Source organism: Gopherus evgoodei, chromosome 2 (genome assembly GCF_007399415.2).
Source record: "Gopherus evgoodei ecotype Sinaloan lineage chromosome 2, rGopEvg1_v1.p, whole genome shotgun sequence".
NCBI classification, from domain to species: Eukaryota; Metazoa; Chordata; order Testudines; family Testudinidae; genus Gopherus; species Gopherus evgoodei.
Genome location: NC_044323.1, coordinates 260,528,254 through 260,547,595, shown reverse-complemented (window position 1 = coordinate 260,547,595; position 19,342 = coordinate 260,528,254). Strand labels below are relative to the sequence as shown.

General features: G+C 38.7%; 1 protein-coding gene across 5 annotated transcripts in view; it reads right to left on the bottom strand.

Moving 5' to 3' along the window:
* Window positions 1-944: 944 nt before the first annotated feature.
* The window catches only part of ATP6V1C1 (ATPase H+ transporting V1 subunit C1), a 42,308-nt gene continuing 23,910 nt past the window's right edge, over window positions 945-19,342 (bottom strand). For all 5 annotated transcript variants that reach the window (XM_030553632.1, XM_030553633.1, XM_030553636.1 and 2 more), the window contains 8 exons: window positions 11,529-11,620; window positions 10,414-10,512; window positions 8,601-8,669; window positions 6,453-6,545; window positions 6,274-6,367; window positions 4,589-4,686; window positions 3,268-3,394; window positions 945-1,560 (listed from right to left, as the gene is read on the bottom strand). In XM_030553632.1, coding sequence (XP_030409492.1) covers window positions 1,465-1,560; window positions 3,268-3,394; window positions 4,589-4,686; window positions 6,274-6,367; window positions 6,453-6,545; window positions 8,601-8,669; window positions 10,414-10,512; window positions 11,529-11,620 — 768 coding nt within the window. In that variant the 3' untranslated portion in view covers window positions 945-1,464. The remainder of the gene's footprint in view (window positions 1,561-3,267; window positions 3,395-4,588; window positions 4,687-6,273; window positions 6,368-6,452; window positions 6,546-8,600; window positions 8,670-10,413; window positions 10,513-11,528; window positions 11,621-19,342) is intronic.

Sequence of the window (19,342 nt, the reverse complement as noted above, 5' to 3'; positions counted from 1 at the left end):
TAGAGGCCGCACAAATGATCTTCCTTGAGCCTTTCAACACTGCTTAGATCCTGATTATATTAAAGGTTGACTAGGGGAAAACATTTTCAAAAGACTGCAACACTCCAGAGAGGAATTGATTTACCAAACATTATTTCAAAGCTCAGGACTTGTCGAGATGACTACAATAAGCTTTAATGTTATAAATCCAGTACACCTCTACCTTGATATAACGCGACCCAATATAACACGAATTCAGATATAACGCAGTAAAGCAGTGCTCTGCGTGGTGCAGGGCGCGCACTCTGGTGGATCACAGCAAGTTAGATATAATGAGGTTTCACCTATAACACAGTAAGATTTTTTGGCTCCCGAGGACAGCGTTGTATCAAGGTAGAGGTGTACTTGGAATCCATCAGTGTTGAAACAGTGAGTGGAAGATACAGTTTCAAATACAAATGTCTTGAGAACAGTTACTGGAAATGTTAATAAACTCTTTCCGACAAGCATTAAAAGGATGCTGTCTTTGTGATGAAGATATAGGGTAAGTAGCAGTTCTCTCTCTAGAAGTTTGGGTGCTACATTATAAGAGTAGCCACCGTTGCAAATAAGTGAAAGCACAGTAATACGTATATATAAGAGTAGAAATATTGACTAGGCCCAGAGTGTAAGAAGCCTATGTCTCTCTCACTCCTCCAGAGAGTTATGCTATGACTGTCACCTTAAGAGCAGTTGTGTATATATATTCACACATGGAACTTTAAATTATAGGAATAAAACCCGCTCCAGTACTTCTCTCAACAATGCAGGTGTTTGTTTTAGTTTACCTCGCATCAAATATTTGTGTTAAACTGAAAACTGCATTTCTATACTGTCAGATGCAGCATATCACATCTTTACATTAGCTATATTAATGTTTGGCAGGAGAATTTTTACAGCTCTATGCATCACAATAAGACAGACCATACATTTGCACAGGTATTTTTATTTTCTCCAACAGTGCTTATGGATTGTAATTTAAAATATTCTGAAAGCACAGACTGTATATCAATATCACATACTTTACATCACAATTCAATAACAATGTTAATATCTGTGTATCTACTAAATACAGAGAACAAAATGGCATAAATGTTTACACTATCTTCCTTTGTAAACAAGGTCTTTATGAACAATGGTAAATGAAATTAATGCAATCACTATATGAAAGAGGAATGACCCTTTTCTTTAAATAAATGACTGTTTATAAATACTCTCATTCTCTCAATATACATTTACAGACTTGATTGATTAAAAGCAGTAATACCTACACTTTTCTTTAAAAGAAAATGTCAAGAGATGGACCACCATGGGGAAAATTCACCTAAGTAAAGGGAGTAAGAAGCAAGCATAGGATTAACAGAGTTAAAAGTATCATTGTACTTCAACCTCACTTCTGTTTGTTTATACCAACACTATCAGAGGACTGTCAGGATAAGGAAACGTTTACTTGAAGTCCAGCAAATTGCAATCAATCTTGTAGTACACATATGGGTAGTACTCCTGTTGACTGAGGTTTAAGCCTGGAATATCCATAGTTGCCTGTGAAACAAGGTTTGTATGGTTTTTCTCTTTTTTAAATTACTATACATTTTACAATATAATTTGTCAGTGTCCCATTCAGGAGATTACATGACATAGTCAAACATTTAGTCATGCCAGACCTCAAAACGTAAAAAAAAAATAATTAAAAAAAAATCAAAAAACTATTTGAATTTTAAACTTTGGGTTATGTTTTGTCTGGTAATGTAAACGTAAAGGAAGAAAAGGATAATGCGTCATCAGGCTTCCCAAAATGAACTAAGATGGATAGAGAAAAACATGTTCCTTTAAAAAATACTGGTAGGTTAGCATAAGTAATACATGCCATTTGGCTTTGTTACCATAGCATCACTATATGGAGCAAAAATGTAGTTATTTGTTTCTTTTTCCCAGTTTCACACAATCTTCAGCAAATCACATGCATTACTGCTACACCTCTACAATAGTTTGTATTAAAGGATTTTCCTTAATATAGAAATATTTAAGTAATGCAGTATTGTCTGACTATTTAAGTGTAGAAATCTAAAGGAGAAACTGAAAAATCAGTGTAAATGAAATTTAGATTTATTTACATGCATATTTCATTTAAAACTTTTGTATTTAATATTTCTGCAAATTTAGAAATTGTACTGGAAGAAAATTTAGCTGATCTAAAGTCTGAAAATTAGTCTACAGGATTAAATATAATTTTCCATTCCCTATTTCTGATCAACATTGACTTCTTACATTAAAAGAATTTTTGAAACATTTTCATGACTATTTGATTGGACTCCACATTTCACATGCATTTTTCTCTCAAGACATTGGCTTGTTTTAATGTCAACTGCTCATGAACGGTAACGGTTATGGACACTGAAGTTTTATCTAGACACAGAACAAGTACAGTACTGGCAGCAGCAGCGCAAGCTTCCCTTGCACTGAGGGCTTCTAGAGGTGGAAAGGATAATTCTGACTTCATGTTAATTTACTCCTTTGCATCTGTACTGAAACTGCCAACTAAAGTATGCTTTGCTTGTTTTTAATAAACAGAAGCAATCCCTCAGACTGGAGATGGCAAATACTATCTCCTGTATTATTTGTGCTTAAAAGTTATGAAGTGCCTAGAGATTAATTCTAAACTAAGTTTAAACTTGACTGAAGGCATTTGTTCTCAACCCATTTGATTTAAAGTTCTATCTTCTTCTTATTCTGTGCCCACGATGGTATAGTGGCCATGGAAAGGTGCTTTAAAAACTGTACAGTGTATGTTGGACCCCCGGCAGTCCCCAAGAACATAGAAACAGCTCTTCAGGTGACTTGGTTGTAAATTTAGTACTTCCTCTTTTGCAAAAACCCATGCAGAAGGCATCTGGAGAACTCCACTGAATTAATGCCACTAAGATTAAATGGCCTCTGCACTGGAGGAGAGCAATGAGGAATGGTTGTACTTAATGGAGAGGGCGAGCTTTAAAAAAAACAAAACAGCTCCTGAAACATGTTTTGTGACCTGCCCCAAGACAATCCATGGAGCTTGTTGACAGCATCCAGAAGAGCCTAGAAGCCTGCATCTCTTTCTCATGAAGCAATTCCTTTTAGAGGATTAACACTGTACAGTGAGGCAGACCACTCCCACTTGGTTTTAAGAAAGGACTAATCAATGTAGGGCTGAATGTGGATGGCACCTGGACACCATAAAAACTAGTTATAAAAATTACACAAGTTACTTACATCAATGATAGATGCTGCACTGCTATCAAGGTGTTTGTATAAATCATTCAAAACCTCTCTCAGTTTCTTCATTGTTTTCTTATTGGGTTGAAGGAGCATTGCCTGGAAATTAACTGGCAAACCATACCTGAGGAAGCAAGCAGAAAGCTGTGACAGATGCTAATGAGATTTTTTTAAAGTTGCGTAAGAGTTTATTCATTCTTACCTCAGATAGTGCTATACCACTTTTTTGGGAGAAGAGACCTTGCTAAAGCTTTCTGATTCTTGAGAATAAAACATATGCTTATTTTTTAATTTTTGGAAGACTATATTGTTTACTGTTTCATGATATTGAGAACCTTGGAAAAGAATTTTATTTCATGTTAAATAAGAAGAGTAATCTAATATTTAGACACTTGTTTTTTTAATCCTTCCATGGTCAATATTGAACTCCCATATTCATTCTTACCAAGCTTCATCCTCCACCTTATTTTATTTTTTTTAAGTTTTGAAGACTTCAATTAGCTTACTTCTAATTCTTGAGGTAGCAACTAAGTAATTTACCTAGGTTGAAAGATCTCATCTGTGTGATTTTGTGGAAAGGTTAGCCCCCCCCTTCTTGTCAATCCCTTCTCACAGTCATCTTTTAACTTCTCTAGGTGCATATTCATTTTCATTCCAGTGTCTCATCTTACTTTCCTTACTCACATTGTCTCCCAAAGTAACAAGCCTGCATAGGTATGGGATGGGCTAGCTGTGGAAAAGACCTATCAAATTAACTTATGATTCTATTACCAATCCCTGCCATTCTTTTAACACTGCTCCTTTATTTACCTCATTTTATTCTTTACATTGTTCTGTTACTATAAATGTAGTATCAAGAAGCTTTCAGTAACTATCCAATTTAGAAAGCTGCAAACTTCAATTGAGAACTAGTGGTTACTATTATGAGGAGTCTTGGGTTGCTTTGTATGCCTCAAAGCCTGAAGAATTTTGTATTAAACTGTGTTTACCTAATAATGACTAATATGAGTGGCTTGTCTTCTCTGTGTATCTTGAATAAATCACTTTATTTATTGCTTGCGTTTCTAAGTCTAGAAAGTTTTCTTCTACAAGTCATGCAATTAAAGCAAACCATTACCAACTAGTGAGGACCTCTTGCTCTAATATCCAGAGAGCCGAAGATGCTTGAAGGAGTAGGGCAAGAGCACCTCCAAGAACACTACAGAATGAGTTGAGCCAGATGGTGCATGGATTAAGATCCGCAGTTATCTACATGTAGCTACAGATAGATTTTAAAAACCTAGGAAAAACAGTGCAACTCAGTTCCAAATCTGTTTACCTTAGAACAGATTCAACAAAAACTCGTAATGCCTTCACGTGAATCCATGCAATGAATGCTTCACTGAAATTCACTTTCAGCCACCGAACCAGAGGTCCCTGTTAGGGATTGAGGGGGAGGAAAGAGGGGAGAAGAGACAGGAGGTTATTCACAAGCCTAAATAAAGATTCAGCCTTATTCAAATTTGTGTAAACAGATACTCAGTGTTAAAAGTGGTATTACAACATAAACAGAAAATGTATGGATGGAGGAGTAGGCACTGGACTGCTAACTCCAAAATGTTTTAGTATAGAGAAAGTACAGTAGGGATCTCATATGAAAACTGCACTTGGGTTGACAGACTACACTGGACTTTTAAGAATAGCCAAATAACTATTAGTGAAGTTTATAATCACTCTGCTACTCTGCTTTTAGCCCATAGAAATCTATTAACTCTGAAAATTAGAACAATCATCCTGAGTCATGCCTCATCTGCTTTGCTCTACTCCAACGGTAAGAAGCAGCCCCAAACACAGGAAACCATACTGTTAAGATCTTCTTTGCATAGGGAGATCCATGGATAGGATAGAGTCCTCACAGAGAACCAATGTCACTCCTCTTAGCTGCTGGTATAGGGGATATGGACAGGGCTCTCTTATGCACAAGGAATGCCTAGGGTCATAATGGCCCCTTAGGTCTGCTGGCAGCAGGCACAGGTTAGATCAGTGATACTGAAACCTCAGTGGTTCAGGAGCCAAATTAGCAATCAACATTATTCAAAAGAAAGAGAGAGTAGTATGAATTCATTTTTTAATTTACTATAGCACTATATATCCATATTTAAAGATTAGTATATTATTCTCACAGCAAAATAATTGACCACGTATTATCATTTTATCAATTACAACTGATTAACAGTGAAAGCATCGTGATTGGTTAATAACTCAGATCAAGTAAAAATTAAATCACACAGTGTTTGAATATATGCTGCAAAAATCCACAGGAGACACATTAAAGAGCCACTCACGGCTCTTGAGCCTCAGTCTGCATGTCACTGGGTTAGATTGACCCACTACAGAGCAGCCCCAAGATCAGGGGATCACAGAGAGCACCACTTCAACCCCCATCCTCATTTTCTTTAGCCAGAGCTAAGGATCTGGCTGGGAATATTGTACCACTGAAGGAGGACAACTTAATGTGTGTTTTTTCTTCTACTTAAAAAGAGAGAATTGAGTTTTAGCTTTCTGCTTGGACACCACATTCTTTCTAAATGAATGTTTTTGGACTAGAGACATAGTTGTATATTTTATAAAAGACTTTGTAATGCTATGAGCTTCCTTCTGTAATGTTTTCAGGCAGGCTACAATGCATTTAACTGGTGTTCATAGCCGGGACCCATAGCATGAGTGTAATGGAAACAACTTACATATTATCAAAGTCCTTTTGGGACAAAGTTACCATTTTGATGAGTTTATTCAATATCAAAAAAGAATTAAACAGTTTACATGCAACTGAAGTATACCTTTATCTCAAGGATTATCATCTTTGAGCATTATGTCTCAAACCAAAAGCAGATGTAACAGAGAAAAGAACTCTTGTTGTCAGCTTCATGGTCTGAGGATGATTGCAGCAGTGACCTTTTCATGCTTAAATGCTCAGTTATTGTAATTTCTGTCCAAAATAATATTTAGTTTATACCAACTTACAAACTGTTTCTTTTTGTCAGTAGATAGTCTGTTCATTTCTTCTTTGTCTGCTTTCATCTCTTTTTCATTATACTGGAAATCACGGACCATAAACCTACATTTGGAGAGGAGCAAAAACACCGCTAGTGGCTGTGTAGAGTACTCTTAAATAGGAAATCAATCTGAAGAAGTGACCGTACTTGTATTCCCTGGCTTTGCGTTTGAAGTCATCCACTGCCTTCCTGAACAAGGTGACATTACACAGATAACTATCCTGGTCCTCAGAAAGAACACTGGGTAAAGAAAAAGAAAAAAAAAAAAAGTGTTACAATTCTCAGGCTGAGAACCTTTATGAAGCATCACAATCAAAATTCTAGTCTGTGGTCACTCAGAACTGGTAAGATCAATTTAGTTGCTTATGAATGGCTCTAGAACAACCCTACCGCACCCAGAATACTTAATTTCTATCTGTTAGTCTATAAGGTGCCACAGAACTCTTTGTTGCTTAATTTCCAGAGTTCAACTACATTAGAGAAGAGTAATTGTAGCTCACACACTTGCCTCTGTCATACTTGAACAAGAGAGGAACTCTTTACATTTCACATTCACATACCTTCTGGAGTAAAACTGTTAGCTGTGCTAAACTGGATATTTCTCCAATTTAAAGCCATATTTTATTGGAAGTGAACTTGAGCCGATTTCATTTCAATATATGCAGTGATGAGAGTTTTCAGCAGTCACATTTACTTTGATGTCTTTCAGATGAAAGGAAATGGGTGCAAGTACAGAGGGACAAGAGAGTTGAGGAGGTAACAGTGAATGAGGAGTAGGTGGCTGGGTGGCATGGAGCTGTGTTAGCCATCTTGGAAAGGGTGCTCTAAAGGAGTCCAGCTAACATCTCAATACAATGTGGCTATCTTTCTAAAAGCTCAAATGCTAAAATGTCTGGAGTGAACAGCTAGAAGGATCTAGCCTGTTCCCCACCGCCAGGAAATCTGTCACTCAACCCTGAGATGTCACTCAACCACCTGATTTACATCACCCACCCATCCCTAACTCTAAGAGCAAAATGTGCAAGAATATACCTAATTATCAAAATAATCGACTAGGAAACTTCTGGAAAATGAGGCCTCAAATAGGAAATGGGAATTTTACCTAATTATAATGCTCTTAACACTTGAAACACACTGTTTGCCTAGCCATCTCCCTTGCCACATTCAAATCCCTCTAAAAAATCCTCACTTCCATCTACAAGTAATAAGGGGCAGAAATTGTAACAAAACTGAAAGGACTGGAAGTTAGGCATCAAGACTGCATGCGCTTGAGTTACCACATTATATTATTGTTGCCCTTGTTTTCTCCCCCACCACTTCTCTCACATTTGTCTTTACAAACATTTGTTGTGTTAAATTTACATTGTAAGCTCTTGAAGGGAAGGACTGTTTTTTAAAAAGTATTTACCACATATCCAGGCACTCTTAAAAAATCCAGTGTTGCTTAATATGACTTGCAGACAAAGGAAAATGCATTTGCCCATGCCCCCTTCCCGCAGAAAACTTTTGTAAAGTAGTAAAGATCACTGGATTTCCCCCAGCCAATCCTCCAGCATGTTCCCAAATATTCTCCCCAACAACAAAATCAACCCAACACCCACACACTGCACTCACATCCAGGATTTGCACTCACAAGAATCCATCCTGTTTCTCTGCACCACCCACAAAACAGTACACAATAGTCACCTCTACACCATCACATAGAGTACCCTCTGCCTCCTCTCACACATTTTTTTCTAGGTAATGTGCTGACCTCCATGGTTATAGAGTGCCAAAACACATTACTCATCTCCACCCAATACTACACATCTCCATCCTATCCCCTGCCCAGAACCATCTGCATCCCCGTTCTTCATCCTGCATCAGGTTTCCAATGATTTAGCCCTTCTAGTAAGGGCAACACAGTGACCCTGTGGTAGGTTTGTTTGTTTTTTAAAAAAGACACTGGAGCCCGGACTAACACAACACATCTGGACAAGTTTAATTTTCCTGCTTCAATTCTTCAGTCCATACCTTATAAACACTGGGACTGACTGACACCTTTGTGAACTATAGACTTTAGAGAGAATCTTAAAGTTTAGAATATTGTATTTGGAGTTAAATTCAGATGAACTATTTAATAAGAATGTAGGTAATGACTTAATAATCAATTACTAATCAGCAATTAAAACCCAATTAAAAATAAAAGGTCCTAAAGATTTAGGGTCAAGAGGTACTCTTGTGCGTGACTAAAACCCAATTCAAGCAAATCAAAGATTTAATTCTGAAAAGCTGAATCATAAAAAAGGCACTTACTTGCTGGATCGTGGAACTACCATCTCTGATAATGTTTCATATTGCTTAACCCAGTCATTGTAATTTGACCTACAGAATAAATAGGTTATAATTCAAGTTTAGTGCTACAACAATAAAGCCATGGTAAAAATCCAATGGGTCACAAGGGGCAGGCAGAGAACCCCTAAATATTAAGATGCCCACAGGAGTATTTGAAAATTGTTTCATCCTCTTGCTAGTCAAGTTTCCCTCCTATCGTTGGAGGACACCAGAAAGTATTATGAAATAGGGAACTGGCCCACTGTCCTATTTTTCAGGGTACTACATATTGCAAATAAAACACTCAAATGAAAATTCAGATAAATTAAGGAGAAATAGTATCTGATCTTTAAACATATTATTTTTAAGTTTACGTGTATTGTATGAAGTCGGCTTTTTTTTTTTTAAGTGAAAGCCAACGTTTTTCTTAAAATCAGGCACAGCTACACAATGAAGTTAATAATTACATGTTTAACACTTCTCAGAGGATCTCCAAATGTCTGACAGACATTGTTCAATGAAGTCTCTGAACACTCCTATGAGATATTTACACCTCTTTTTAGGAGCTGGATAAATGTAAGTACAGAGATAAAGAACCAGCTTTTCAGAGACATTATGCACCCCAGTACTCAAAATTAATATGATGGATTTGTGGGTATTTCACTCCTGTTTACAGGAAAGGAACCCATCCCTACACAACCTGCCTAAAGTCCAAATAAGTCAAATGCAGGAGGAAAAATACAATCCATGAGTCTTTACTTTCACTCTTTTGCTACTGCCAGTAGAATAGATAATATTGCCTTTCCTATGGTGTTACACTTAATTCTTACTGAATAGTGAACTACTATTTAGTAACGTTGTGCATATATATTGTAAATTAGAAGACCACCATCTACTCTCCGTCCCAAATGGATAGCCTGGTGACGTAAAGGCAGCACAACAAAATGCCTAGAGTTTCCTTAGTTTTTGATTCAAGAAATATTCAGCCTGCTATTTCCACCCTGTTCGCTCTAAAAAAATAATAATAAAAAAGAAAGATTATTTGGGTTTCTAGGTTAGCACTTTTTAGCAGAGGGGGAGATTTTCAGTTTGAAGCTAATACTTGAAAAGTTATCTATACAGTACTCAGTATGTACCCGACAATTCCTCTTGACCGTCATGCCAGTCAGAGAATTCATTTAGAAGACTTAGTGAGATTACAAGACTACTGAAAGGAATATTCTTTAAATTGCTAGAGGTTGTACACGATTCTAAAGGCAATGCTCAAGCTCTTTGAGAAGGTGGGATGAAGAAACTAAATAGAACCTTAATGTATTAAAATTAATGTATTTAAAAAAAAAAGCTTATGTTAAGTGGTACGAGCTAATACTGAAATTACCAGGCAAATCAGTGACTAGTTCTTTTAGGAAAATTAGGAAAGAAATCCTGGCTTTCATCCAGATTTTATTATTTTATATGGACAACTTTTGTAACATTAAAAAGGGGCATCACCTTTCATACAAAACATTAAAGGCATAATTCCAAAATTTTCTCCAGTGGAATTTGTGGATAGTGAGCACCCGCTATGATAAAGCCATAAGATAGCAACAGTGAGGAAAAATCCACACACAAGGTTATTATGCCACAGGTGAGCATCTAAAAGTTTGGGTTACATTGTTTTCAGTCTCAAAATTGTCTAAAAGCCATACTATAAACAGTCCTTTCCTACCTCTAACAAAACATATTGGATAACTTACATTTTTGCTTGCATTTTGATTATATTTTTATCAGAATTTGGTACCAGGAGACTACTTACTTTGGTACAACCACCACCAATGTAATTAAGTATTCTGAATCAAGTACAAAGTCCTCTTTCTTTACGATATCAGCCAGACTTCTAGTTAGCAAGCTTCCCCTGTAGAGGAACAAAAACTGCTATAGTAAGTGTATAGTTCAAATCTTAAACTTGGTCTGGATAAATTCTAGTGTTTGGTTAACAACATTTTAGTAAGTACTTCACTTAAGAACTAAATTACTAGTATGCAGAGTGCACTTACAAAAACTTCAGTTACAGAAAGAGTAGCAAGACAAGAGTTATCAGTGGTTCCACTGTCACTACTATAGCCTATGCGGCATGGCAGCAGCTGAGGCTCCTGACCAGTCCATATGTGGGGTGTGGAGGTTTGCAATAAAAGTTTCTAAGTCAATTATGTGTTTTTAAGTCCCATTTTAAAAAATGACTTAAGAGGCAAAAGTACGAAGCTTAAATCACTTCTGAAAAAATGTATCCTTAGGGCTTGTATGTAGCCCATAGCCACTGGGCATACCCTCCCATAGTGCATGCCTCCACACTGAAAACACCATAGTCTGGTTACATTAAGGACCTTTCACACACAGAGGGGAAGGACAGACTGTTACCCTCAGTTATTTAAAGTTATTCTGACTCCTTATTTTCATTAAGTTTTATCTTTACCCATCTAAGACATCGTGTCTACATTGCTTAACTAGTCTGGGTTTTTGGGGACAAGTTGCCTGTTACTGTTTGTACTTGAGGAATATATCAAGTTCAATATTAACTGGTTTCTTCAGACAACAATAATAAAAGGGGAAGCTTCCTCAAGAGAAGGTTAGGTAGATACTTAATTATAAGGAAACCAAAAGCAACAGAATCACATAATTAGTAGCGTTACTTAAGTAGAATAATGTTTGTGAATAACTATTGTGAAATAAAAAATAAATAAATAAAAAAATTTGCTATTTTAGGCCTGTTCACCTCAGTAAACAAGCTAAGTGTCATGACACACCAGAATTCTGAAACATAGACACCTCTAAAATCTACCAAGCCAAAATGTAGTATATTCACATTACCAACACTTTGCAGTTCAACTGCCATTTTTTTGTGCTCTGTTAGCAAGGTCTAAAATCACTTACGCATTCTTTCTTTCCAAGTTCTGAAGGTTGCCTTTCAGATTGTTATATGCTGATGCTCTTGATTTTAAGTCATTGTCAATCTGGGTTACTCCCTTTAAAAAAACAAAATTCAGAAATCAATTGTTCACTTTAAGTCTCATAAAAGGGTAAATTTAGCAAACAAATTATTTTTTAAATTGCCTCTAAGAAAAAAAGTTTTATTTGTAAATAGTAATTTGACAAAACTGGAAAAACAAAGCACTGAACAAGTTGTATTGCTGCACAGTTCTGAAACTGGGAACACATTGCAAACATCTTTAAGGAAATCCAAAGTAATATAGACTTGCTGTTTATGAACCACAAGTTCTTTGCTGACATGCTGTTTGTTTTCAGAAGTGTCATGAAGTGATGCATATTTCACTCACCTTCCCCTTACCAAATAATATTTCATCTGTATTTTCATGTCAACTATCTTTACAAGATATTTAATTTATTCCAGAAACTTTCAGAGACTCCGCAATCGAAACTGTTCATCCATTTTGCTTTGTGCTTCTATAGTGCACCACATGTCTAAAAACGCTTTACAAAATACAGTCGCAGAAACAGTTTACCACAACTCTTCTGCCATAAAACACTCTCATCCATTTAAGTGGAACTGACCAACTGCCAGTAGTGAACAGACTACTTTCTAACACATGATCTTCACTTGTATCATAAAAAAAAGGGAACTGTGAACATATTTCATCCCCTTCCCAATATATCCCCGTATACTCTTCTGTCCACTAATGGCAGCTCAAACATGTTGCCCTGTCCACTAATGGCAGCTCAAACATGTTGCCCTGTACACTTTTAACTTCCTCCCTCTTGACCTTGATTTCTAATCATATCATTATTCCTTCTATCAAGTCATTTCTTGGCCAAAAGATGTCACTGAGGCCAAGAATTTAGTATGATTCAAAAAGGGAATGGACATTTACATGGATATCCAGACTTACACTAGTTAACAACAGTTTTTTAGGAAGCAATATAGAACTTCATGTTCAGGGTTTAAGCTAGTCTGTGTCAAGAAGAGACATGAATGTGGGCAGATTACACAACTTCTACCTACTGTATGGTTTCTTATACCTTCCTCTGAAGATATGGCACTGGACACTGTCCGACAAGATACGAGACTAGAGGCACTGGGTCTAAATCCAGTATGAAAATTCCTATGTTCCAATTCTAAATATTGTCATGTTTATATTACACCAGTGTTTTAAACTAAGCAGTTCCCTAACTGTACGCTTTGAAGGGAAGATGTAGCAAAGTTTGCATCAGAAAGTCACTTGCCAATTTCATTTACGAAGTTTTAGTCCTGTTTCATATCTTGGCATAACACCAAGCTATCTCTGCTGCAGGTCTGCAGCAGTTTGTTATAACTAAAAAGGAGAGGGTGAGGGAGGAAGGCCTGTTTCAGCATGTTTTTTTGAGAGTTTTCTTCATTTAGTAAAGAGTGCCATAGGATATTTTGGCTTGTGCTGAAATTGCACTGGGCCACGTCCAATGTAATTATTACTGGTTAAAAATCAAAGCATTTCAAAATTAAAAATCATAGAGCCTGACTTATTTCATTAGCTACAGATAATTGAGTACGTCTTAACTCCTCTTTCTTTCCTCCAAGACTATTTTGTCCCCTTATTTATTCACTGTTTTGGGTCTGATTATTCCCAATTACATTAGCCTAGGTGCTAGTTTCAAATATAAGGCATCTTTGGCATTACAGACAGATTCTCTGCCCATCTCAGGGCCATCTTGTTATAAGATTCTATTAAGGATTTATGTCTGTAACTAGAAGTCTAGTCTCTCAGAATCGCCAACTTGCTCCATGGCTACTCAAAGCCACGCATACCTTGTACTCCACCTTTAAGATTTAGAAAGTCATTGTGGACCTTTAATGATCTTTTGAGATTTTTGTCAAAGAGATGGTAAAATAGATATTCCCTTATCACATGGAATTTAGGAAGGCTCTACATGTTGGCCGTCTGTTAAGCATATGGATTTAAAAATGTTTAGTTCTTCAAGTGCCTAAAAGGACTTAGTACAGTGTACCTCTCTAGTCTTATAATTAAACCTAAAATCTTCCTGTACTGCTTCTATCTCAAGTATCTAGGTACATATACATTACACAATATATGAATGCCTCATTAATAGGTAGTGCCTTTATTTGGGCCTATGTTGTTGCCAGAGGTTTTTCTGTTCTGATCCAAGGCACTGGAACATCCCCTACCAGCAGCCAAGGGAACAAAATAAAATAAAATCAAATCACTGATTCTATTCTATTCTATTCTTTTTTTTTTTTTTGTAATATATAAACACAATGGAATAGCTCTTAAGTGCTATGTCTTTATTTGCATGGTGGCTGAAACAGTACACAGCATAAAAAAACTGCTTGTAGTTGTAATCTAACAACTTTCTCTTAAGGTCTGAGATTGGAAACTGAAACCCCAGAAGCCTTTCATTTAATATGGTACGATTACCAACTTGATTTTAAGAGGACAGCATTACATCAGCCATAAAAATCTGAAAAAGCAGAGGTGAGAAGTTGGTTTGTTTTTTTAACAGCTCGTGAGACGTGGTATCTGCAATTACTAGTGACCTTTGAGTAACATGGTCTTTAAACATAGACCTGCTAAAAACATTCCAAACACACTTCACTTGGCAGAGCTAATACATCTACATTACCATTCAGAGAGAAAAATATTTTACATTAAATGCCCTTCTTGTAGAATCATTTTTAACAGCTAGAAGCCAATGTGACCTTTGCTTAGGAAGACAGCCATTAACGATGATCAGCCAACGATGTTAGTGCATTTGGCATTTTTCCTGGATCTGCTGGGATTTCTAGGCATAAACCTCCTCCCCTCCCCTCCCATAATCCTTTCCTGTGATTTCATGAGGGAAGAATACTGTACAGCTAATTGTGCATCATTTAAGAAAAACTGATAGAAGAAAGAAGAAAAAACTCAAATGATGTTGAGATTGACTTTGTCTCAAGACAGCTTAAATTCATTTAAGAGCTCTTCCCAACCTCTCTCAAAAAATCTGAAATAGTTTTGACACAACCAGTTGTCTGTTTACACAAGGCCTAACACAATATCACAGATGTGCAGCTGTTCAGTAACAAGGAACATCAACAGTTGCATGGCGAACCATTCATACTATTATCACCAGCTATTTCATGAGATGTTTTTCATAGCCATAGATTTTATAAGCAATAACTAATCTGATACTTAGACTACAGCTCAACTAGAATTTACAAAAATGACTGCCGATTTTGCTTCCAGTTAAATTTAAAATATTACTGTATTACCAAAGTGGCAGAAATATCCAATAACTACAAACATCATTGTCCTTTTAAGCTACAATTCTTAAATTAGATAAAAATGCATTTAAGTTTCTTAGAAAGCAAGTCCCAAGACCCACTGCATTGTAACTGGGGGGTAATTAACACATAATCCCAATGAAACAATGTCACAGAATAATGGTCTTCCACTGCCACAGAAAGGCAAAGGCTTACTCAAGATACTGTCAAAAGAAAACACTGATTTTATAACAGTTCTATTAAAGGGGTTCATTCTATTAAAAAGGTAGAAAACGTAGACTTAACCATTTAAAATTATAGCTGGGGGCACAGTAGAATGGTATCTTGTCACTGACAGTTATGTGCTGTATTCTGAATGGATCACAGAACTTTTGAATGCCAAGGCTAGTTAGTTTGATAAGCACACTAATATTGGCAATCTTCTGATGTGTGCTTATAGTTGGATTTCACTGGTATTCAATGAAGAGTGAATAGTGGAAATGGCTGCTGCCACAAGGCAACAATCATTTTAGCTAAACTAAGGAGGAAAGAGGAGCTTGTAACCATGTGACAACTGAAACTACATGTTCAAGTCTCTTCAATATTTCCAACAACCCCCTTACATCACGCTTTTCACTTCCTGAAACACTCCACCTCAGTTGGCAGCAGCCCTTCCAAGTTATTTAGACTCAGATTTGCTCAATATCAGAATCAAATTCAGGGGTGCAAGAGCTAAGGATGGTCGGGGTGCGCAGCAACCCCTGGCTTGACATAGTTTCCATCATATACAGGATTTACAGTTTTGTTCAATGGTTTTCAGCACCCCCTCTATAAAAATTGTTCCAATGCCACTGCTGCTAACATATCTATACCACTGTCATTACCATGGTATGAGAGAGATTGTTATTTAGCAACTACATTAACCAAAAATGGATTTGTATATAAATAGTTAGGGACTACAATAAGCTATAAATACCATTCAGTTCTTGAATATCAAGTCAGTGATGTCTGAGCAATGGGACCTCATGTTAATATAAAGATTATATCCAGGCCCCTCACCCGACTCCTAACCTACCCTGAGATAACAAAACTGAATCCCACAGCAAAATTAATGATTCTACTGCCATAAATATCCTTCATTCCCATTCTTCTCCCCCCATTAAAAAAAATAGAGGTATTCCTCAGAGTCAAACTCACTGATATAAACTTCGTTCATTATTTTTTACCATCACTGCTTCCAAGGTTAGGTGTTTTAGTTACTGGCAATAGGTGCCCCGGACCCAGTCTCAGCTCCTAGGATTATGTCTGGGGACTCAGCTCAGACCCTTTTTCTCCCTATGTGCCAGAGAACATGAGAGCTTGTAGTCAGCTTCAGCTGCTTATCTCACTGGCTCCCCAGGCCTCAGCTGCTGAGCTGGTCTTCAGGTTGCCTAATTTGCCAGCCTACACTTCTGTTTCCTTTGCTCCCTGGCTGTGGGCTGGACTTGGACTCTTTCTCAAGTCCCTGCTCCATGACTCCATGGAACAGTGAAGGAAACATGCATTGTGATCAAATTAATTCCCTCTTGCGGGGAAAGCTTCAGAGTTTTTTAGGACATTAATATGGTAAACGAGAACAGAGTTGTATTTAATGCAAAAGGTATTTTGGAAGTGATATAAAAGCCTCATGCCTCAGGGTTTAAGCTAATCTTTAACTATTGGGAATCAGCAAGAGACTTTCACATGGAGCAGATTATACTACAACTGCCTACAGTGAGGTTTCACGCATCTGGCGCTGGCCATTCTCAGACAGGAGATTGGCTAGATCAGGAGTGGGCAAACTTTTTGGCCCAAGGGCCATATCAGGGTTGCAAAACTGTATGGAGGGCCAGGTAGGGAGTCTGTGCCTCCCCAAACAGCCTGGCTCCCATCCCCATCTGCCCCCTCCCATGTCCTGCTCCGATTGCCCCCCTCAGAACCTGACCCATCCAACCCCCTACTCTTTATCCCCTGACCACCCCCTTCCATGATTCCCCACCCCTAACCACGCCCCAGGAACCCCATCCCCTAGCCAACCCCCTGCTCCCAATCCCAACCCCTATCCACACCCCCGCCCCCTGACAGGCCCCCTGGGACTCCACGCCTATCCAACCGCTGCCCCCGTTCCCTGACCACCACCCCCAGAACCTCCATCCCGTACAACTGCCCTCTGCTCCCTGTCCCCCGACTGCCCCCCAGACCTCCCGCTCCCTTATCATGCTGGAGCCAGCACACCGCCGCACTGCCTGGCAGGAGCGGCAGGCCAGAACACTGGCGGTGCGGCATGCTGAGGCTGCAGGGGTGGGAGGACAGCAGGGGAGGGGCCAGGAGCTAACCTCCCCAGTCGGGAGCTCAGAGGCTGGGCAGGAGTCAGTCCCATGGGCCAGAGTTTGCCCACCTCTAGGCTAGACGAAACATGCTGTGATCTAGTATGGCAATTCCTGTACAGTAAGAGGCTGCTGTAGGCAGGTCCTGGAAGGGTAAGGCAACAGACAGAAAAAAGATGTCTGGTCCTGGGTGCAGCAAAATGGCAAGATTTCATGCCATCTTGAAAATTCCCAGGTATGCAGTTGCAAAATTGCAAAGTGCATGGAGCCTGGATTGAGATCAATGTGACTGGTCATCCCTCAGGGCTATTGTTTCAGGTTCTCTACAGATTCAAACAGATGTTGCTATCAGTTTACATTGTTCAGTTCAGGTTCTCTGTAACTCTCAATGGGTAGAAATGGCTTTAAAAAAATAAAAATAATCAAAAGTAAGGTTCTGATGCAGAGTTTTTTGGCAAGTGGGCAAGAGTTTTAGCAACTTCCAAGGCTAGAAGGGTGGGGGAGAGAAATCATGGAGTACACTACCTTGCTTAGGTCTGAGCTATCCAAAATGCAATCATTAGTCTGGTAAACCCAGGGTTGTCAGTTCAGTCCTTGAGGGGGCTGTTTAGGGAATCTGGGGCAAAAATCTGTCTGGGGATTGGCCCTGCTTTGAGCAGGGGGTTGGACTAGATGACCTCCTGAGGTTCCCTTCCAACCCTGATATTCTATGATTCTATGAAATTACACTTACGTTTGTGTAGCTCACTAAGTGATTTCCATCTTCCACCTCGAGACAGATACATTACTATAACTATGATTGTTTCTATATCTAATTTCCATTGCAGGACTAATGATGAGAGAAGGCATAGTGGCAAAATCTTCTGGTTCTGTTAAAGTACGGAGTACTTGGATAAGTAACAGATTTCAGAGAGTTCATTTCCTCAAGTTTCAGCTTAATAAGACACCTCACAAATCTACCAGTGAAGTTACTGTAAAGCTTTTTCCAGAGTTTAAAATCTAGGAGTGGATAAACATTTTACAACTATAGCTGCCAGAAACAAATCTCTTCATTTCTTCTTCTTTCCTTCAAGCTTACGAAGAATTCACGACCTTACATAGTTTCACATTTTAACACAAATACACTGCACATATGAAATATTAAGGTCATGCATTTTTTTAAATCAAAGCCAGAAGTCAGCCTTCATACTTCCAGCGGGGATAAAGTACTGAAGACACAAAATACATGAAAGTTTAATTACCACACCTAGGAACACAGATGATTATTGATTTAAAAAAGTGACCTTAAGCTATTTATCTAATTTAAGAAATGACAGTTACTACATCTTGAACTTAGTCTTCCGTAACAGTGCATCAAACTAAGTGTCAGTTACAATCTGGATCAGCTACATGGTGTATACCGGTATAACAAACTTAGCAAGAAGCTCAAACCAGAGGATCTTAGGATGTGATCTGCAAATAGTTGAGGCATGCACCAGGGCCGCTCAGAGGGGGGGGCCAAGTGGGGCAATTTGCCCCAGGCCCTGTAGGGGCCCCTCAGAGTTTTTCGGGGCCCCTGGAGCGGGGTCCTTCACTCGCTCTGGGGGCCCCAGAAAACCCTTGTGGGGCCCTGGGCCTTCTTCCACTCTGGGTCTTTGGTGGTAATTTGGAGGCAGGGGGGTCCTTCTGCTCCAGGACCCCCGCCGAAGTGCCCCAAAGACCCATGGCAGGGGGTCCTTCCGCCCCGGGACCCGCCGCTGAAGTGCCAGGTCTTTGGCGGTGCGGAACCCCGCTGTGGGTCTTCAGGGCACTTCGGCAGCGGGTCCCGGAGCAGAAGGACTCCCCGCTGCTGAATTACCGCCGAAGCGGGGGCCCCCTGCCACCAAGGACCCAGGCCCCCGGAATCCTCTGGGCAGCCCTGGCATGCACCATAATTGCAGAGCTCATGTCAGCCTTCTGACACTGAGTCTTCCTTTTACCTGCAACCTACTTCATGATTCTTTTATGGGTTTCCAGAGAATTTTGACCAACTGAACTAAAGAGGTACTTTTATGCAACCTGCACAGCTGCTTTGTTGTTTTCTGGATTTTCTTTTGTGCAAATTCCATCATTAGCCGGTTCACACACCACACAGGAGAACAGAAACAAACTGTAAAGTACCCTGGCGCTAT